Genomic DNA, 22,608 nt, shown 5'->3' on the forward strand with positions numbered 1-22,608 from the left:
GTACAGTACCTGGAAACATAAGACACAACAGACGAGAAACAGTGACACCTAGTGGTAGAAAAAAAAGTGCATATAATGACCCACCCATAAATGTTGAGATAAGATCACATTAAGATAAAACTTTATAGTTTTACAGCAGCAAAGAACAAGGATAGCCCAATTAAATAACCCACAGTGCAGAAATCAATAAAGAGCTGAAACAGAGCTGCAACTTCTACCAATGTAGTCTGAACATTCAGTTTTATATATAAAAACAGACTGATTGATTGATGACATTTATTTCAGACATATCAAATAAAACATCAAAAATACAAATCATAAAGCACGAAAATACAACAACAAAAAAATACAACATTCAAATTATTTCACAAAATAGAAGAAAATGACACTGCCTGTATGTATGGAAAAGAAAAACCACTAGAAGGACCTTTGTGCACATGAAACCGGTAACATGTCTTTAAATAGCTGGTGGGTAAACAGCACATATTTCAGTAAGTATGGGTAAACACACTGTAGGTATAGGTAGCTTTTCTGCAAACTTCAGTATGCTTAATGAACTACTTTAATGAGACTGATGGACAGTTGCAGTCTGCTGAAGGCTCCAGTGTGTGGAGCCGTGTCATCCTTCAGCTTCTTAAAAAAGCTCAGTGTGCCATTAATCACCCCCCATACAGCTCCAGGCACCATGCATGCCTTAGATCCACTCCTTGCTCACTGACAGCCATGTTGAACATCCCCGCTATTAGCTGCGTCAAGTGTCCGAAAATACCGACGACAAGACCGGACGTGTGACATTCGTCTTCCTTCAGAGTAAACTAAAACATGAATTTTGATGTAGACTTGAGAACTTCAGGGCATATGAAACTATTATTATTAGTTTGAAATTATTCATTCATTCATTCATTCATTATTTTTTTCTAAAGCCAAGATGTTTTGATTCACACCGACACATCGATTCAGTGAGGACATTGGTGTAAAAGATTTCTGGATACAACTTCGAGACTTGTTCAGTCACACACATTTCCCCTGCAAACTTTCTGTTGAGTAATTGTTAAGAAGGAGAAGAAGTTGAGGTACTATCACCATGGGGGGCATCGGGTCAGGATGCAGGAAACCAACAACACTTGAGTTTATGTAACAGGTTTATTTCTTCTAATCAGGTGAATCATAAGGGTAACAGAATGAAGATCCACGCTGAAAGACAAATTAAATAATATTAGCACAGTAAACAAGTCAAATTACTTTCTGAAGGAAATAAAGATAAATAAAGTACTTAAGATAAATTTAAATGGACTGAATAGTAACTAAAACAGGAGTAAAAAACCACCTTACCATTGCTGAACTGCCGCCCCATGTGAGGCTGAAAACATGAGTGTAAGGCAGTGCAGTCTTAAATAAGGAGTAGGCAGGTGAATTCAATCTAATTAATTAGTGACCGAGTGCAAACAACAACCAATCAAGAGAGGAGAGAGTGAGAAACCAGGAAGTGTACTGAAGGAGGTGCATTAGGAAAAGAGAGGAAGTGAAAGGAAACAAATAGAGATCTTTACTGCAGTAATACTCCCAAAGCATCATTAGGTCTATAAGTTACTTACAGTCTGCACGCTTGATTTCCTATAATTTGTCCGCCAGTGTGCAGAATACAGAGAGTGACAATAAGCTTTAAACAGATACATCTCTACAGCATCTGAACACAAACTGTGCCCAAGGATGTTTTCTCTCTTCCACCTTGCAGCGTTGCCTGTAAATATCACCACTGTTAGCGTTTCTGTTGTAAAATGAACATGGTATTTGACTCTAAATATTAGACAATAACTGGGGTGCAGATGGCCTAGCGGTTAAGTCCTGCATGTCAGTCCCCACTCTCTCTCTCCTGATTTCCTGCTCTACCCACTGTTCTATCAAATAAAGACAAAAATGGACAATAACTAATTAAATGAAGGAACTGAACTGGTTGATCGTGTCATAGATTGAAGTTTAAAAGGCTTTTTTTTTTTTGTTGTTCGGTTTTTTTCTTTCTTCATCATTAGCTCAGTATTTTTAGTATTATTACTGATTATTATTTTTGTCTCTACATGAATTTGATGTTGCTCTGCACTGGGCTCGGGACAGGGGGGGAATGTGAATGTCAGTACAGTGCTGTTGTAAGACGGGTTTAAGATATATGTTACTGCTGCTGGTACTGTCTTGTCTGCATTGTGTCTATTGTTTGGGGTAAAATTAATTAAAATAAAATAATTGAAAAAAAATAAAAGGCTTTTTTTTTGGGGGGGGGGGGGGGATTTTGATTCCATACTCAACAGGGTTTTGGTAAAGTTATAAATTTGCCTGTAATTTTGTATTCAGATTATAATTTCACACGTGTTTTTGTCCTTCAATATTAGTTTAAACTTATTGCTTTGGAGTCAAGATTGTTTCTTATTATTAATTATTATTATTATTATTATTATTATTATTATTATTATTATTATATTATTATTATCTCCCTGTTCTCTTCTTCTTTTCCTCCATCTTTTTATGATGGCCACATTAACACCAAACATTTTATTTTATTATTTCTATATATATAAATTCAAATTTAAAATGTTCTTCTTTGTTGACACATATATATATCGTTCTTTTTTTTCTCCCCTCTTTTCTCTTCCTCTCAATTATCTTCAATTTTGTTGCTATTTATTTTTCTTGCTACTTCCCACTCAGCCACTCACTTTAATGCATCACACAGCCACACACACATTCACACGTTTCTTACACACTACTTCAACTTACCACTTGACTTTTATTATATCTACTTTAATTGTATTTGTCTTTGCTAATGTTTGCGTATTTTGTTTTGTTTATTTCTGTTTTTGTTTATTTCCCGTTGCTTTAATTGTCATGTCTATATGCACATTTTTGTTTTGTACTTTTTTTTTGTTCACCTTATCACAATTAAAAAAAATAAAATAAAAAGTTTCTCATTTTCCCTCGCGTTTACGTGAGTCTTTTATTGTGAAAGACCACACCGGAAACAGTTGTGTTTCCATTCCCGCTGACTTCACATCACCCCAAATCGCCTTATGGTTGTTAAGACTTGAACGGCTCTTTTTTCCTGCATCTGCGGGAATTTGTTTCGGCGAGTCATCACAAGGTAAAGAAGAAGACTTATCTCGGATACATAAACGTGGCTATTTATTGGTAGAAGTGAAGTAAAAAGGCTTTTCTGTCCATTCAAAGAGCTACTTCGTGGCCCCGGTGAGTTTCTGCCTCTCCTTTAAAAAAAGATGAGCTTCTTCGAGTTTATCCTCGTGTTCGACTAATTCACATTTTAAACATCTATTAGCGACTTGTTTCAACTTCTAGCTGCAAGAAATCACGTAAACGCACCTGTATTTACGATAAATGGGATAAAGGGATAGTTTAAATTAATGTTTTGGTGGCGAATGTAGTCGATAAATGATGACAAACATTTTAAGGCAGTAAAACTTGACTAACGTTGGCTTGGCTACTGCCGTTGTTTTTACGTTATTTTTACGTTATTTTACGTTATTTTACGTTATACTACACCCACGATATTTTGTATTGAGGAATCGAGTAGAGTTGAGTAAGGCCGTTTTTTTTTTTTTTTTTATACTTCAAAATGTGTTATTTATTTATTTATTTTCGTCGTGTCATGATGTATTAGCTGCATTTATGCGAAACGTTTTAATAGTTGTTCACAATTTGATTTAGTTGTGGTTTAATTTCAGTGTAACGGAAGCTGACTCTCGGCGGGTAAACAGGCAGGCTAATTGCTCAAAAGCTACAAGTGGGCATGTCTTCAAGCGGAGTGCGTCTTAAATGACCTCTGTGGGCTTCCTTACTTAGACTTTTTTTTGGAACGTAACGAAAATTTCTGATACACCTGCCATTATTTTTAACTATGAATATACACCTTCACCCTTAAAAGTTTAATTACATTCATGGCTTTTTCTTCAATTGCCTAATTGGTGCTTTTATTTTAGTGCTTATTTACTTTGTATTTAATATTATATTGTGTTTAAATTTGCTAATATTGTGTTTATATTGCGCCACAATTTTATTTATTTATTGCACACAAAAAAAAAAACATAAACATAATAGATGAATGGAAAAACAGACAGTACATAATGATTAGTTAATTAACAAACTTTACATTTTGAAAGAAATGTGCTGGAGGAGCCAAATAAACCCAGAGGGGCTCGTCGAGTGGCCCTCCTAAAGAGACACATGTAACACATAGACAAATTATTAATGTAGTCCAAGCAAAAACAATAAAGCTAACAAGAACACAAACTCAATAAAGTGTAAAAGAAAGCAAAACAAGAAAGAGACAAATTAAAGAAGAGGGGGGAAAAGGAAAATAAGCTGTTATGGCAGAGAAAGATTATAATTTCCCAGTTTGGGATCAATAAAGTTATTCTATTCTAATGAAGTCCCCTTTCATGGATTCTGTCATGAGTAGGAACTAGTTACCCTGGTCATTCATTAAACTGAAATGGCAGGATTAATACAGGATTAGGATTAATACTACTCTACAGCCATGCCAAAGTGTTGCCAAGAAGTCAGGATTGCCCTTTACAGTAGATTGGATTTGAATTGGCATTAATAAGGCAATAAAACACATATTATAGTACAGGGCTTATGATTTAAAATGTTGATATGCAAAATGTATGACATAATAGTACTTTGGTGTTGTATTGTTGTGTCATACAATTTCTGATCGAGCCATGTACTAGAGCCGTGGTTCCCAAAGTGGGGGTCGCCTTCCAAAAACAAATGCAAACTGGAAATGATTTGAAATGACATATTTGACCTGTTATTGTGAAATTAACTTACAAAAATGTTGTTCAGTTAGTTTAAGGCTGCTGTGTTTTTTAGTGTTGTTCTAATGTCAGTGTTTGGATAGGTCCATTAGTGCGTGCTGCTGTGTGCGTCGTAATGCTTTAATCACTTCCAGGGACAGAGGGGGTCCCCGGTCTCTTGCATCGTTATTTTGGGGGTTGCGGGATGAAAAGTTTGGGAACCCCTGGACTAGAGTGTCTGTCTGTTGTGATTCATTTACACAACATTACAGTCGTTATTTTAGTATCATATGACAGTTCAACGCAGGTCATCACCAAACCTTCAGGCTTGTGTTTCAACCGGCTGGGAGTGTGATGTGTGTTTTACAGAAGAACTTGACAGCAGACCAACAAAGTCAAACAAGAAAACCAAATATAACTTAACATTTTTTTATGTATCCATTCATGGTAACTTAATAATGTTGCTGGTATTTTTCATTTGTAGAAATTTTGTTTAAATGCTTTTCCCTACACCTTTAAAATAGTTCCCTTGTGTAACTACGTCTCTGTTCTTTTGGCTGTTTGGGGTTTCTGTGCCTCGTGGTCATTAACACGTTTAGGAATGGGATTCATTTCAAGCTATTTTTCTGGCGTATTGGACGCTTCTGTTTCAACCTCCGATGCCAGCACAGAGGTGGGATAACTTCACCCCCCCCCCCCCCCCCATTACGCCTCTGTGACATTCATTGTGAAGGCGAAACGTCGCAGGGGCGTAAATATCACACCTTGGACTGGCAATTTGAATAGGGTGTTAAACTCAGTTTACTGAGTGTGTTTCCCTCCTGTCTGAAAACTTTCTACTCCTTTAGTATTTGCTGTTTGCAATGTCTTCATGTCCTACATCGTTTCCCCCTTGTATTCTGTACAGTTCAAGGAAAAGTTAATAATTTTTTTTTTAAATTTCAGGTCCTGTGATCCAGGTGTTGTTGCCGTCCTGTGACGGATTTACCCTCTCAGCTGTCGGGCAAAAGGAAGAGGGGAAGCAAGGATGCCAAAACCGGTAGGATACTGTTGTTAGATGAAAGTTTGCAGAAGCATTTTCAGAAGCTTTCATCACTTTTTGCTCTAAGAAGATGTTCAGAAATGCACCGAGTGGAAAAGCTATGCAATGTCTCTCCTAATTAATTCAGATTGTTTGATATAAGAAACTGAGTTTGCAGGCACAACCTCTGAAGTAGTTCAGGATGTATGAGATGAAGGAGATTCATAAAGGTTGCAGTCTCTTTCTGCCTAGTCTGCTAATGTTGTGATCTTGTAGCTTCATCTGTGCGTCTACTAAGTGGCAGTTTCAACCCCCTGGCTGCTCCCACTCCTCATACTCCTCATCCAAGTAAACAACAGCCAGAGTGTAAAGTGAACTGCCAGACCCACAGGCCTGCAACTGCAACACTGCTGCCTTTGTTGCTGAAAGGGAGGAGAGAATGCCAGAGAGCTGGGATGTGAACAACGCCAAAACAAAAAACGATTTGATGCAGTTCTTTCATGGCTGTCTCGATGCTGTTAACCCTGGGGTTTTTTTTTTTTCAGCATTAACAGACCTGGGTAAAGCTCTCTTATGAGTAAGCAGATATTGCATTTCACATGCTCATCTTTCACTTTACAATATGATTTTTTCATAGTTTAGGTGTCTAGTTATGTTGATTAGTTTCTTTCACGGAAAAAGTACCAGGCAGGGTTGCTAAAGCTTGCATCATTCGCTTTCCTAGCAACTTATAACAACATGCTTTGCTGCAAATAAAGCATGTCTTCTGTCTGGCTGTTCTCGAGGTGGTGGGTGTTTGTGTGTAGGGGGATTCTGGAAGCTTCAGAGGAAGAACAAACCAGGCACTGATGTCACCCTTCATTTCCTCCTCCTGTCCCCTGAGTCACAAGGGCACCATCCCAAAACAGACCCTCGGATAGGGCAGGGAGCGACGTCTCAGTCTCAGACAATAACTGACAGAGAAAGTACAGCAGGGAGGCACTGACATAATAAACAGAGGAAACGAGAGCCAGCCGACGTGACTTTCTCTGGGCTCTGTGCCAGACATCATAACTTTTTGGAAAAGGCCTCTTTTGTCTCGGTGTCAGCGCTCATCTGTAAATGAAGGCGTGTAAACAAGGTTGAGTAACACGACAGTTTTTGGAGCCAGCAGGGATGGCAATGAGTTTGTAATAACAATAACTTTATTGATTTGAACACAGAAACACATGGTTCTTGTTCACACTCAGGCTTTTGTAGACAGTTCGGATAATACCCCAAACAGCTTGGAGGTTACATTGTCCCTGCTTTGATTTTAACCCAGTGTGGTTCAGCAAGATCTATGTTTTCACAATAATCAGGCTCAGTAGTGTTCCCTAAGGTCACCATTTGGGGGGGAAAATTTTCTGCTTGCACAAGTATTTAAAATGTACGAGTTGTAAAACAAAAAAAAGTTACTGTGAGAACAAATCCTATCAACATAGAGTTCAGTTCAGTTAATCTGGAGTGATTTGCGGCTTCTTATTTATCCCAACATATCATCTCAGCCCTTACGTTTGGAGCTCGCTGTGGGCTGGAGGCCAGCTGGGGAGTTATGAGGTGATAGCACCCCACAGGAAGAAGGGCCCTTGCTGGTTCCCTAGCTTGTGGCTGTTTTCCTGTTTGCAGTTAAGGGGGCCTGCTGTATATATCAGGGCTCAGGCTGTGTCAACATCCTGACTCTGAGGAAGAGCAGAAGTAAAGTGACGAGGGAGGATTATCACTGTCAGGAGAGAGTGAGGAAGGCGACATGGGAATTTGTTGTAGTGTTCAACTTTGAAGGAAACCGTCAGAATTACAGGAAGGGAGGAGTTGGAATATTGTTGCTAGGCAACGTTAAATTTGTTTGCTGACAGCTTTTATTTGACCCTTAACCGCATTTACCAAACAAATGGGGTCCATAATAATGTAGAGTAAGTGAGGCCCTCCTGCTTCCTCTTTGTAGTCCCTCTGGTACGTCTTGTAAAATCACTTGAAGTCCCTCAGATTGCTGTTAACCTTCCCTCCCTCAAAAGGAAGACCATTTGTGTTGGTAGGTAGCGGTGATTGTTCCTCTCCCATTCTCGTGCCTCATGTCTTTTCTCCCTCCCTCCCGCTGAAGCCTGCCTCACCCTGCAGGGGGGTTAATCAGAGGGACAGACAGCTGCTCAGAGCCCAGCAGGCCAGATTAGCAGTTCTACTGATTGAAGTGTGTGTGTCTGTGTGCGTCTCTCAGCAAAGCTCCTCTTAGCAGCTTACAGTTACTAAACAGCTGCACATTTAACAAGGGGCCCGTCTGAGAGAGAACTCGTCTTCACAGTTGAAATGGAGAGGGGGAATTAAAGTGCAACACAGAAGGAAAACAAACACGTACAGCCTGATGCAGTGTTTGAGACTCAATAGCCACTTTCCTAAACGCCCTCCTAAAAATGCACCTGAATCTTCCCGAGTTATTCTTTAACAGATGTCCCTCTCAGCGGGACATCTTTCCTGTTGGACGGGAGGGACCTCGGGCAAGACATGACGTCAAAAAAGTGCTGCAGAGGCCACAGTTGAATGTTTCCAACATATTCAAAGTGGTCGACAGAGCAATGTTTGGTGTAATTGGACATGCAGCATTAACAAATGTGTAGAAAAGAAGATTTTGGCAAGAAGAAAACACAAAGAAGCTGCTGCATTATGTCTTAACACGATTGCCCCAGTCACACCGCTCGCAGGATATAAACGTCATCATCATGCTCGCTCGCCTGCTCCTTAGTTATTGCCTGCTGCAGTCACACACCTCAAGGAGGCTCCCTCTGACTTTTGCATGTCAGTTGCAGCTGAAATTATTCTGGCCATGTTGGAGTTGGAGCTCACAAAAGTTGAACAGAAAATATTCACACATAATAAGCTCATTCGCATTGAGACTTGCAAAAAAGCTGCGTCTGAGTTTTAACTTGACGTGGAAGCTAACAGGCTGCAGCAGCTTCAAACTTGCACCAAGTGCAGTGCCCCAGGATGTTTTGATGCGATGCAATCACGCAGAAAAGTCACAGTTGTTGTAGCCTGCAGTGATGCCATGTGTAGTTACATTTCTTGGAAGTTGGGCAGCTGACTAGAGGGACTGTAAATTTAATTCAGTATGCTTTCAATCATTTTAAAATCCCTCATTAAACAAACACACCTGCGTTTATAGTGTTCATGTTTTTATCTGAAATATTTGAGCAAAGCTTTACATCTAGAGGTGTCACTGTTTGGGCTTCACTGCAGGTATTTGTCTTCTTACCCTCTTTTTAAGAAGATAAATAGGTCATTTTAAGAGCGACTGTGTTGCAGTCAGTGTGTTTGTTACCAGACTGTCATATAAGGACAGGCTTGCAGGAGTTGCTCCTCTAAGATTGCTCAGTTGTCAGTGTGTGTGATTAGCTGTGTCAGAGCATCGGCATGTTGTCGTCTCTCTCTTCCTCCCCCTCTCTCTGCAGGAGAGAGCGGATTAACTGACCGTCTGGTCCGCGCAGGATTCCACCACTCTGTGCCCTGTGGGTTGGCTATGTTTTGGCGCACACACACACACACACACACACACACACACACAAAGGCCCCAAACAAATGCAAGCGAAGGAACATTCATCTCCGGTCACTTGGAAACCCCAGCTCAGCAGCACTATGTTCTCCATAACTACTCGAGTCTCAGAGAGTCAATGAGGCAGCTACTGAAACCAAAACAGAGCTAAGTCATCTGGCAGTGAACCATGAATGTTTCTTTATTCAGAGGGTTGATTTTGTACACTTGAAAGAGCAGGCAAAGAAGTTGTCCTAGTTGCAGAAGTTTTGTTTTAATTGGCTTTATGTGGTGTGATGGAATTTGTGCCAGAAATCTAACACAGCAGAGCTCAGCCTGTTGAATATGTGCAAATCATTTGTCTAAAATGCTATGAATATGTTGTGATGCTTTCTTCCTCTCCAACATTGAGGAGTGAGTAATGATGATTACAATAATACCAAATGACCCTATTGGACACTTGTATTCATCGCAAAAGCTCAAAGATGTCATATTGTTTGTATACTTTCACCTAAGCCTGAAATAGCTTTAGCTCATGTGGTATCATGTAACTATATCCTTAGCATCCTCACTGTAATGATGTTGACAGGGCTTTGTTGATACGAGCAGCGTATGTTATTGGATGTCACTATCATGCCATCTAAACTTACATATGAAAAGCATTTCAGAATCGATTGAAGAATTACTCGACAGCAGCACACATTGCATGCAACTTGAAATAGTTTGAAGTTATTTAAACAATGCTTTCATAGCTGAACAGATTTTGATTGATGCATCCTACCACAGGTTTCATATTCTACCTCTGCAGGACACATTGAACTCCTCGTTTTACATTTTATTTCCTGAAAATCATGCCCTGTTTTTTTTTTTTCTTTTCTTTTTCATTACCGCTAATATATCTGGTTCTAAACTGCAGTGTGGGCAGGTTTTCCAGACTGAAATTAAGCCTTGATCTTTGGGTGGATTTAAGATTAAGTGCCTCTTCCTGTGATTTTTAGATACTGTATTCCCTTTAACACCAAGGGACTATGTTTTGAAGCAACTTAAATGCCTTTATTGTCACAGCATGGTCATGATAAAAATCAAACAGTCATTCAGACAAGTAGAAGGAAACTCTTTGGAGGTCAGTTGCTAATGTTTGGACGCACTGCATCTTCCTCACAGTCAAACGGTACAAGAACCGATTTGGATAACCTAAATACCCTCCTACTCACAGAGAGTCATCTCTCATTCATCGAGAAGTGGGAGACATTCAGACATTTTCAACTTTACCAGAGAGTCAAACCACTTTACCGCCAGCATGTTAAACATACTTAATTTAAGGAAGCGCTCCTATCCTTCTGTTTGTTGGGGCACAAAATATCTCTTGCACCTCTGCAACTGCATAAATAGATAATCTGCAAAATATTCAAGGCAAAATACCTCATTTAGTCATTTAAGACTTCATTTTTTCCTGGGACGCTGCCCACATTTTCCCCAAAAGTTGGCCTGAGCCTTAAGCAGGTCAGATTATGAACATGTAGGATACAGTTTGGTCCATTTCCATGAATGGACTGTCGCACAGTGTATTTATAATGTCATGCTGCATACCTATAGTGCAGAGAAAGTGCTGCGGCTTCATGGGTAATTAATGAGTGGGAGATACATTGTGGTCTGAGCCTCATGTGGTGCAGCGGGAGTCCAGTCATTTGCTGTATAGACACAAGTTTCATTGATTATTCATCTCAGGGGTATTATGAGAGACAGTGAGGGAGAAATGCAAAGTAAGCCTTTCTGAGGTTGTGTGTATAATTGCTCTGAGTAAAAAGGAAGGTTCACTGCTTCTTCTTTTCTGCATCTCGTCTTCTCCTTTCCCTCCTTTTTTAAGAGGTTGGCTCATCTTCAGTAACCTCGCTGTAACTTAATCTGAAAGAGAGTACACCCCAGATCTGCTCTCTTGCTTCCTGTTGCGTTTATCTTCCCCGCTTATTTTTTCTCTCTTCTTGCAGCTTCTGCACTTAGCCTCACGTGCTCCCCTCTGTATCTCTTCTCATGTTAACCGCAGCTGAGGCGGCACACAGCTCAGTGTGTGCGTAGGTGTGAGAGGAAGGATGTCAAATAACTCAGAGGTCAGCCCCTCGATGCTCTGTGCCATCAGCTGCTGCTAGGCCTTCTGCCAGTGCTACTCCGCAGGGTACAACCAATGAACGAGTATTATTCTCTGCACCACCCCATGAGGGGTAGCTGAGAAGTTGTGGGCTGTCACGAAAGCTGGGGCGCTGCTTGCTCTGGCAGTAAAGGATGGAAACATGGAGAAACACTGTTAAACACTGTTGCTGCTTTGGTTAGGATTGAGGAAAACCGACACATGCTGAGCAATCGGGATTCTGCGTGTGGTGCATTTTTGCCACGTGTCACGTTTACTATTTCTATCATAATATTTTGGGAAGATGTTTGCATTTTGCATAAATTTGATTAAAAAGTGGAGAAACAAAGTGGAACAGCGGATGTACGGGGGGATTGAACATGCAATAAAGATATTTGGAAAGAAGATTTTGGAAAAGAGCTTCTTTGAAAAGTTAGTTTATTGTTTTAGTTTGGTTTCAACTTTTGACTGATTTTAGTTGAGCAGCGACATGATGTACAACTTACTAGAAGTTGTACATCATGTTGAGAAGTTTAGAATAAAAAAACTTGCAGTTCACTTCAATAAAACTTGATGTTACAAACAAATGAAACTCTTGTTGTGTTTGTTTTCTAGATCAATGTTCGTGTGACCACCATGGATGCGGAGCTTGAGTTTGCCATCCAACCAAATACGACAGGGAAACAGCTCTTTGACCAGGTGAGCATGACTGATGTACCTTTTCTTTTATTACCACAAATGTTGACTGCATTCTTAACTTGGCTCTCACCTTTCACCAAAAGAGGAGCAGAACACAGACATTCATGATTTTTGCTCATCAGTGGAGACATTTTTGTGTCGAAGGAGAAGACTTTGAGATTAATCTGAAAATACTTTTGTCTAAAGATATTCATCTGAATCTCAATTTCTTGTGAAGCAATTGTTCATCAGAGTCCATGCTTTCAAAACTCCTTGTGTCTTGTAGTTCACATCTTTTGGAGACCAAAAAAGACCATAAGGAAAAATAATTTAACCGATGTGAAAGAAAGGATTTGCACAAATAAGTTATGCACTGAAGCATCCATGAATGCCTTCCAACCTACTCCAGGGATCTTTGTTGATCATCTGCTGCATGTTTGGACGACGATGTGATACCAAATGTGACATGCACAACACAAAGAGGGCGAATCCAGATTTTAACCTTAAAAATAATGCTCGTATCAGCTGTAGAAATCCAGATTCCCTTTTTGTTGAATTCTCAGGTGGTGAAGACGGTGGGGCTGCGGGAGGTCTGGTTCTTTGGTCTGCAGTATGTTGACAGTAAAGGCTACAGCACCTGGCTCAAACTCAACAAGAAGGTCAGTTCTTTTCTGCTTTCTCCCCTCGTCACCAAACACATGTATTGTGTTTCTTACATGCTTGCTCTCTTATTTGTCAGGGTCTCTCTACTCTCTGTTTCCCTTTTATCCGTTGGTCTTTTATCCACCCTGGCGGATGTTTGTTTGGGATTTGCCCAGAAGCTCTACTGGAGCCTCTGATGCACTCCTTTTACAGGCTTCCTCTATCACTCTGGTTAACACACACACACACACACACACACACACACACACACACACACACACACACACACACACACACACACACACACACACACACCAGCATTACAGTGCATCTGTGTGTTTCTGACTTGACAGAAGATTCCCCCCACACTCGACTAGTGTGTGAAGGAGAGAGAAATCAGGAGCTCCAGAAATAGTTGTTGAGAAATTCTGATTACACTTCAGTGTTGTGAAGCATGTGTGTCCATATGTCCGGTCCTTCCAGCAAATATAGACCAGAAACAGGATTTAAAGCGGCTTCAAAAGGAAACTATTTCCGTGCACATGCCCCCTGAAATCCAAAGATCTCCCCTGAATTACTGTGATAAGATTATGGAAGTGTAGCTCCAAGAACATTCGAGTTTGTTGCAGTTCTTTTTCATGCGTTTATATTTGAGGAACAGGTCTGTAAAGGATTCATGCTCTGACATTAACCCCGGACTAAAGCAACCATATTTTACCCTGTGGCTTACTTGTAAAATCTCTTTACTGTAAGACTTGACCAGCTGAACAAAATATCTTCAAATGATGCAGGAAGATTGAACAGCTGACCCACAGCCTTACACATTGTTGACTTGATGCCTCTTTCATGTCTGGGTATGCTGACTGGACTTAAGTGATGTCTGTTTCTACTGCACACTGTCTTAAATTCTGTACAGTAACATAGATATTTGGATTAAACATCATCCTGCATCTTCCTGCTCAACTGTACAGATGTTCCTTGACTCGTATTGCACACATCTTTGATCACTTTTTTTAGTCCACTGATAGTTCTGCTGTTCACTAGCTTTCTGATTTTATATTTTGCTTTTATGTTTGATGTTTTTTAGCTCCAAAAACACCAAGACCAAGACACATTTGTAAACCTACTCTGCAACAAACCTGAGTCTGATACTGTAACAAGTGCTGCATGTATTTTCTGACAGGCTGTTGGTTATTTACGTTACACTGCAACTTGTTATAGTATGAACTCTGAATTTAGACGGCTCGTCTATGTGAGCAGTGCTCAAAAATATATATGCCTTGATGGATTTATTATTATTATAAGTTCATGACTTGTCCTTCCTTCCTGCACAGCCAGTCACCAACATGCAGCTTTGATGCAACCTTTATGATCTGCTGCTTAACAGATGGTGTCTTTGTCTTTCAGGTGACCCAGCAGGATGTAAAGAAAGAAAACCCTCTACAGTTCAAGTTCAGAGCCAAGTTCTTCCCCGAGGACGTCTCAGAGGAACTCATCCAGGAGATCACCCAGAGACTCTTCTTCCTGCAGGTAACAACACACTCTCTGCTCAAGTTTCCATCTAAAGGTAGTCCACAATGTAACAGGAGAGAACGGTTATATCTGCAGAACATATTTATTTGATTAGAAAGCTGAAAGTTATTTTTAAAATAAATATGAATGTTGAATAAATGAATTAATTCATCTTTTTATCGACCTCAGGTGAAGGAGGCCATTCTCAATGATGAGAACTACTGTCCTCCAGAGACGGCTGTTCTTCTAGCATCATATGCTGTCCAGGCAAAGTATGGAGACTACAACAAGGATGTCCACAAACCTGGCTATCTCACCCACGACAGACTGCTGCCTCAGAGGTGAAAACACACACACTATTTCCCAGCCTGTGAGAACACTGTGGGAGGTTTCTGTTTGATTTTCACACAGATATTCTGAATCTGGAATGCCTCGCGTTCCCTGTTGGAACTTTCAAGGATTTCCTCCTGCAAGGTTATTTCATACAGTTCAACAATCCTTTCAGGTGAAGTCATTGTGCTTGTGTTTGTGCACACAGAGTCCTTGAGCAGCACAAACTTACCAAGGAGCAGTGGGAGGACAGGATACAGACCTGGCACGAAGAACACAGAGGAATGCTCAGGTATGTGAGTGTGCATGTTGTGAGGACAGTGAACTGCACATTATGTGTCCGTACAGTTTTTATTTTTAGACCAGACAAGGCCAAATAAGTCATGTTATGCTTGTCCACTTTTCCAGAGAGGACTCGATGATGGAGTACCTTAAAATCGCTCAGGACTTGGAGATGTACGGCGTGAACTACTTTGAGATCAAAAACAAGAAGGGCACACAGCTGTGGCTGGGCGTCGATGCCCTCGGCCTCAACATCTACGAACATGAAGACAAGTAAGCCGCACGCACAGACGCATACACAGAGTTGAGTTTACAATATAAGTGATGGATTTTGGCAAAAATAATTTGATCTTTGAAGACATTTAAAAGCTGGCCTGACTGTTTACACTTTTCAGTTCCTATTAGGACATGACCAATAAACACCAGTTTACCCACCATGTTTTGGTAATGAATGACATTTGCAGATCTGTGGTTTGCTGTAAATTACTGAGCAGCCACAGACACGTGAATAGATGGTGGCTTTTGGAACAGTTTCACAATCGAGTATGTACCAAAGCAACGGTATTTTACCTCCAGTGTCACCCGACCTCACCACAAGATATGACCCAGATTAGAGCTACAGAGAGGATTTATTACATAGTGAAGAAATAAAGGAAAACATCATATTATAGTCTCTCTTGGCTGTGCAGTTCTGTTTGCATTTTCTTTTTCTAATTAATTAAATATCGCATTATTCGGCAGGCTAGATTTTATATTTCTCACTTTGTCGGAGGCCCGTTCCCAAAGTTAAAATCCCCAATGTTCTGCAAGTTTCGACTAAGCGAAGCTCCTTTTTGAAATAAAAAAACTGAGAGAAGGGAGGACTGTGTCGGTCCATTGTAGGAGCGTCTTTCCTGTCCTCTGCTCAGAGATATTTTTTACCCTTTGTGGATAAAGGGATAGATTTAATCACATCTCCTGCAGCATTTCCTCTCACTGCTTTCCCCTTCCTGTCCGTCTTCTGAGGTCATCACATCTGCCTTTCTTTTTCTCTTGTCAAGGTGCCACAGGAAGGAAATGAGTGATAGTTTATTTCTCTCATCATAAATTTATATACTCCCCTCTTGTCCTTTCTTTTATTTGTACTTTCTGGATTAGAGAAAGTCTCTTTGACAGAAAGTGATATTTGTTCTCTTATCTGTCACCACTTTAAAACAAAACTGCAACATAAACTAAAAAAGGAGCATTCAGTCATCTGATTTCCTTAAAGATGATTTGTTTCTCTTTGGGCACCACCTGCTGGCTGATTGTTAAAACATGTTTTACTGTGTATCATCGGCGAGTGGGATGTAAGCTGAAGTATTTAAAGTTCAAGTTGTAAACTTTCTTTTAAATTTGTGTTCCAGGTTGACACCAAAGATCGGCTTCCCCTGGAGTGAAATACGAAACATCTCTTTCAACGACAAGAAGTTTGTCATCAAACCGATTGACAAGAAAGCACCGGTGAGAGCGAGAGGAAAAACATCAGCCACTTGATTGATTTTTAAAGAGAGAAAAACTCCTGCTTTACATCCTCCCCTCTCTCCTTGTAGGACTTTGTGTTTTACGCCCCCCGACTGCGCATCAACAAGCGCATCTTGGCGTTGTGTATGGGGAACCACGAGTTGTACATGAGGAGGAGGAAGCCTGACACCATCGAGGTGCAGCAGATGAAGGCTCAGGCCCGGGAAGAGAAGCACCACAAACAGATGGAGAGGTACACAGCCAAAAGATCTTTAAGATCCTACAGGGATATCATTTATTCCACAAGGTTGATAAAATATAAATTGCACATCGTTTTGTTGGGTTAAAATGAGACTTGCTTATTTAATATTTTACCCTTTAAAATTGCACAATAATTAAAACGCTTCTTGAAACACTTGTAAAAAGTGTTGATAATAATTACGCCACTAGAGGGCAGCCTTTCTTCATAGAGTTCATGATCTGAGGCAGAGGGAGTTTTATTTTTTTAGATAAAGGTGCTACAACTTCAAGTCATTAAGGATCAAAGCTAACTTTCCTCAAAATAACCCTGAATTAACTTTTCTAATCGTTCATAAGTTTATATAGATCAAGCAGGAAAACAAATTCCCCAGTGCTATAACTAAAGGTACATTTGTTTTGCGTCACTTGAGGATGTTTTAAACTTAAATGAAAAGGTCATTAGTAGACTTTGTCGTTGCTCATGAGAAGGGCTGCAGTAGGAATCCTTCAGTTTTTAATCTTTTACCAAGTTTTTAATCAAGCTTTCTCTCTAAAGCAAGTCGACCAGGGGGAGAAGAGTATTCAGCTAAATGAAGCAGCTCTGCATGTCTTATTTCCAAGTTCATTTACACACACAGGAATGTGTCTTGGTGTTTTGTTACAAAACAATTAGCCTAGCAGTTTTCCATGTGCTGCATTTTATTTGTACACATATTCTGAATATTCATGCAAACAAAATACTGCGTGTTCTGGAGGCATCTTTTGAAAATCTCTGCTCAACACTCATCAGCCCTGAATCCATGGGTCTCAGTTAGTCTGGAGGCTGAGCGCTGTATCATACTAGAAATGTTTTGTTACTCGTTTAACAACACTCTATCTAAAATGTGTCTTTTAAAACTTTTCAGGGCTCAGCTGGAGAACGAGAAGAAGAAGCGAGAGTATGCAGAGAAGGAGAAGGAGAGGATAGAGCGTGAGAAAGAGGAGCTCATGGACAGGCTGAGACAGATTGAAGAGCAGACGATGAGAGCTCAGAAAGGTATGCATGTTTTCGTTTCATCCACTTACCTCTGCTTCCTCTTCTCTCCTCGTTTCTGTCAAATTACAGAATCTCTTCAGGGCTTTGAGCCAAGGCCCGTCATGTCTAGTCCCTGTGCTTGTACGACCTGAATGAACTGAAGAGTTATTTTTGTAAATGCACCCTCAGTTTAGATGAATTTGTGTAAATATGAATGATATCAAATGATTTGTAACACGTCTACAGAGCTGGAGGAACAGACTCGCAAAGCCATGGAGCTGGAGCAGGAGAGAAAGCGGGCGAGAGAGGAGGCCGAGAGGTTGGAGAGAGACAGGCTAGCGGCCGAGGAGGCGAAGGCAGAACTGGCCAGACAGGCTGCAGACCAGCAGAAGACCCAGGAGCAACTGGTATGTGTGTTTATGTTACAATCTGGTGTTTTTGAACCAAATTCCTCTGATGTTTTATTTTTGATTCATGCTACATTCTTGTGTCGGTTTTCTCCCAGGCTTCAGAACTGGCTGAATTCACAGCTAAGATCGTTCTGCTGGAAGAAGCCAAAAAAAAGAAAGATGATGAAGCCTCACAATGGCAACACAAGGTGCTTTCAGCTTACATTTGATTTTAAATTCAAATATCAGAAGAACATGCAAGCACTTTGAAATCTTTCCAACTAGAGTCTTACTCTCCCCTCTCTGTGTCGTCTACCTGCAGGCTCTGTCAGCTCAGGAGGACCTGGAGAAGACCAAGGAGGAGCTGAAGACAGCCATGACGGTGGTGCCAGCTCCTCCGGGAGGCAACGGTGAGAACGAGCATGACGAGCAGGATGAGAACCATGCAGAGGACAGCGCAGAGCTCTCCAACGAGGGAGTCAGTCAGCTCGACCTGCGCAGTGAAGAGGCGCGCGTCACTGAGGCCCAGAAGAACGAGAGGGTCAAGAAGCAGCTGCAGGTAAGGGACAACGTTGACATTTCATTTCACAAGGTCAAATGGATTATGTTTAATTCAACATGATTTTTTTTTTCCTCTTCTGCATCTTTGAGTTTTTGTCTCTGTACGCTCCACTGCTGTTGTCTTTTTCTGTTCCTCTCTCCTCACCTTTCCTTCTCTTTGCTCTCTCAGACATTAAGTTCAGAGTTGGCCCAGGCGAGAGACGAAACCAAGAAGACGCAGAACGACGTGCTGCACGCCGAGAACGTGAAAGCGGGCCGAGACAAATACAAAACCCTCCGCCAGATCCGACAGGGCAACACGAAGCAACGCATCGACGAGTTTGAGTCCATGTGAGAGCAGCACCTTTTCCTCATCTGCTCCCGAACTCTCCCGTCAGCGGATGCTCAGTTTTCATGGACAACAGATGCTCGCCCCGGCAATCCTGACAAGTCAAAAAACTGCCAAAGTCGGCATTTCCACTCCGACATTAACGGAGCTGCCTACGCCACTCTGATCAACGTCTCCTATAATCCTGAAAAGAAACTGCTAAACCAAAAGTGAAGCATTTTTATTTTGAGCTAACATGGCCATAGAAAGCTACATTTGTGTTTTTTTTTTTTTTTTGTTTGTAATGCTTGATGACTTGTATGCAAAGGTTACGTATGTCCTCTCTTTTTGTTTTTAAGATGTCTTTGCTGCTTTTTCTTTGACTCGTTTTACTGATGGCACCCTTCTTTTAAGTTGTCTGTCCAACATTTGAATACAGACTGGAGTTTCTTTTGGGGGGGAGAGTAGGTCAATATTTTCATTTAGTGTCAAAGCTATGTTACATTATAACAAAATATTACAAGCTAATTATGCTATTTATATCCCTGTCTGTGAGCTGAGGTCATTTCAATGTATTGGATTCATTTAAACAATAACTACAGGTTATAATAATAAACTCACTGCAGTATTTCAACACTTTCATGTCGGGCTGAATTAAAAATCCACAAAAGCAGTATTTAGAATGAAATGGAAGCTCGTTGGGAATAGAGCCACCCGTCTAGTCAGAAGGCCGGGTCTGATGAATGAATGTAGCAGAGGTCACAAAGGGAAAGGTTTTTTTTTTTGTTTGTTTTTGTTTTTTTACATGCAGAGGTGATAGGGTAGCAAGGAGCTGTCACCCTGTAATGAGGAAGTGTTCTAAGATAAGCTAATTGATAGTTGTGTGTATGTGTGTGAAGCATCCAGTGTTTGATTCCCAGTCACCACAGATGGTTTTCTCTGCCTACCAGCTCACAGAGGAACAGGGTGACTGTTTGTGTGGAAGGCCTGGTTCCTCTCTGACTGGGGAGCTTATGAAAACATCAGTCCTCGATCTCTGGACAAATCTCTACCTCAGTAATGTTAGCGGTGGTGACTGGAAGTCAAACACTCATGGTGCCTCCCTCCGCCCTCCAGACGATCAAAAAAAAAAAAGAAGGTTGTTCCTTCACGTGGTTGCTGTTACATATTTGGGTGGTGCTTCTTTGCAGGCGATACCATCTGCCTAATATTTTGGGGAGTTAAAGACTTCAGCAGGCTGTAATGGCTTCAACAAAGTGTCCACCAACGTTATAGAAAGCATCTGCAGACTCTTTTTTTTCAACCAGAAGCAGCAGTTAAGATATCTCTCTTCTAAGCTTTCAAACTCCATCGATTAAAAAGGTTAATTTAACTACACAGAACAGGAGGCGCTGGTCTACTGCTGCCTACATCTTTTAGTGTTCTCTTAATGTGACGTAGCTCTGAAGAACTATTTCATCTAAGTCAAGTGATAAGAGGAAAGAAATGAACTGATTGAAGCAAAGATTGACCAGCAACTACGATGTCTGCAAGATAAAGTAACAGTTTTTATCAGTGGAGTTTGGGGCGCTGTAACGGCTGGTAATGGGTTTTAAAGAAGGATTTTACTAAACAAAAAAAGTATCTCTGTATCGATCCTTTCTAAAATGTTTTACAAGATTTAATTGCAGCCATTACAGCCGGTCCGCTGACTGCAGGCTGAAGCAATTTACAAAGTAAAAATACAGACCTGGTTAAAAATCACTGAACTTTACCCTTTAAATGTTTATTTTGAAACTTTTTTTTTTTTGTATATGTAATGTTAAGACAGTGGTTTCATCCTGCTCCCTACCCTGCTTAGATTTTCTTGTTCATTCTCATTTTCTGCAAAAAACAAACGATGAGAAAGGTGACTGAAATGATGCTGCACAGATCGTATTTGAGATGTACTGAATGATGTGAAGAAGCTTTGTCTGTCAATTAGTGAAAATGGAGGATGGGGTGTTGTGGGGCATTTGATCATTAGGAGGCCGATTCTCGTGAAGGACCTGACATGTTCTCGTTCAAATGAGAAACTTGTGATCACAGAAATGGAGGAGTTGTAAGTAGATCTTAACATGAAGAGACCCGACTGTTCAAATCTCTCCAGTGTCAAATGGAGAGCAGGCCAATTTCTTCCATAACCTTCATGATGAAATCTCAAACAAAACTTTGGTGCACAGAAAACAAAACAATTGTTGGGGTGGAAATCAGCTTGAGCGTGCTTTTTTTTTTATTATTAACAATCCGATGAAAACATGTTAATGGTATTATTTGTTATGTGACAGCTGGTGTGGGTTAATCTTTTCTTTTAATAGTCAGAGTTTTAAAGTTCAAGCACTTGTTTGAAACAGGACACTGAAGCCTGCCTTTTGTGTTTAACTTCAGTGTCCATTGAGAGAACATTGTTTGTGTTGTGTTTGCCATAGCAGGTGGAAAAATGTACTTGTGCTTCCAGCCCTTTTTTTTGTTTGTTTTGTTTTGTACAAAGAACCTCAATTAGCAGCATGCATCGCTATACTGGACAACTTCCCTGGAGGGGGAAACTCTAGTTGACAGCCCCGCCCCGTCTCTACTCCACGTTCAAGCTGTGAGGCTTCAGTTGAATGGGTTTTTTTTGGCCCGCCTGTCCCCTCCAGTGAAGCCAGGGTCCGTGGTGATGCCTGCACTGGCACCAGCTGTCACATTTTGCTGTTTTTTTTTTTTTTTTTCCATGTTTAGTACTCTTCATGATAGATAACACAGATGGATTGCAGTCCATTTCATTGGTTCACAAATTAAAGTTTTAAATTTTGAGTGTGTGTTTTGTCATTTTTTTTATTCTTTGAATTAAAATCTAGCGTTCAGCCAAATTCTCGTTTACAAGTTTTGCATAAAATTCTACACAAAAACATAAAGAGTTAAAGATTCAAAAAACTTTGTCTGTCAGAAAATGACCTTTGGTTAGAGGCTCATGTGACATGAATTGTGCCAATTCACAACACGATGTCCCAATTTTAAAAAAAAACAACATACTGACCCAGGGGTGGGCAACTCGCAGCCTGGGGGCCAAATGCGACCTCCATCAACCCTAAACGTGGCCCTCAGGTAAATTTTTACATATCTATTAATTGGAAACATGAAGAAAACAAAATCCAACCCTAATAAAACACAGAAAATGTTTGTGATTATACAACATTGTGATGACTGGAATAAACCTGGGTTTTATCATTCACTGTAAATGATCTGTGTTTAACTTCACTTTAAGGGTTTTGGATGAGACCGAAGAAAACTTAAATTCAAAGTTTAAATGTAGAATATAAAATAGAAACATTGAGTATAAAGGTCTTAAGAAACATCTAAACAGATTTATCTTATATTATAACTTTTACAATAATTCTACAAGTTTGTTTACCTTTAACTTGTGTGAGCTTTATACATATATATGATATATATTCAGAGTTGTAATTGATCTGTGATATTATCAATGAACTTAATATAATGGAGAACATAAGGTAGGTGAAGAAGAGTTATGAGCATATGAAAGTTAATAAAATCAAGGCAAGGAAGAAGAATTTTAAAACAACCTTTTTAACTTGTAAATGTTTCCTTTTAATTTATGTTTAATCTAAATTAGCTCAATGAGCTGTAAGATGTACTCATATCAAATATTTTAATCATAAT

At 40.2% G+C, this 22,608-nt stretch overlaps 1 protein-coding gene and 1 long non-coding RNA gene across 3 annotated transcripts; one reads left to right on the forward strand and one right to left on the reverse strand.

Annotated features, from left to right (window-relative positions):
• Positions 1 to 206: 206 nt before the first annotated feature.
• On the reverse strand, positions 207 to 1,199 carry LOC114921378 (uncharacterized). The gene is made up of 2 exons (XR_010665544.1): positions 1,084 to 1,199; positions 207 to 815 (listed from the first exon to the last, which is right to left on the reverse strand). It is a non-coding gene; the product is annotated as an uncharacterized lncRNA (long non-coding RNA).
• Positions 1,200 to 3,007: 1,808 nt separating this feature from the next.
• Positions 3,008 to 21,741, forward strand: LOC109999372 (radixin-like). 2 transcript variants are annotated; one of them, XM_020654415.3, is made up of 15 exons: positions 3,008 to 3,130; positions 5,748 to 5,841; positions 12,105 to 12,188; positions 12,731 to 12,826; positions 14,217 to 14,339; positions 14,511 to 14,662; positions 14,860 to 14,943; positions 15,060 to 15,206; positions 16,319 to 16,415; positions 16,505 to 16,668; positions 17,561 to 17,691; positions 17,917 to 18,077; positions 18,176 to 18,268; positions 18,382 to 18,618; positions 18,790 to 21,741. In XM_020654415.3, the coding sequence occupies exons 2-15, from the start codon at positions 5,830 to 5,832 to the stop codon at positions 18,952 to 18,954; spliced, it is 1,746 nt and encodes a 581-aa protein (XP_020510071.2). In that variant the 5' UTR covers positions 3,008 to 3,130; positions 5,748 to 5,829; the 3' UTR covers positions 18,955 to 21,741. The 2 variants fall into 2 exon arrangements, with proteins under 2 accessions (XP_020510071.2, XP_065808029.1); XM_065951957.1 differs by having other exon boundaries at positions 3,041 to 3,234.
• Positions 21,742 to 22,608: the final 867 nt, after the last annotated feature.

Source organism: Labrus bergylta, chromosome 24, assembly GCF_963930695.1.
Source record: "Labrus bergylta chromosome 24, fLabBer1.1, whole genome shotgun sequence".
Classification (NCBI taxonomy): domain Eukaryota; kingdom Metazoa; phylum Chordata; class Actinopteri; order Labriformes; family Labridae; genus Labrus; species Labrus bergylta.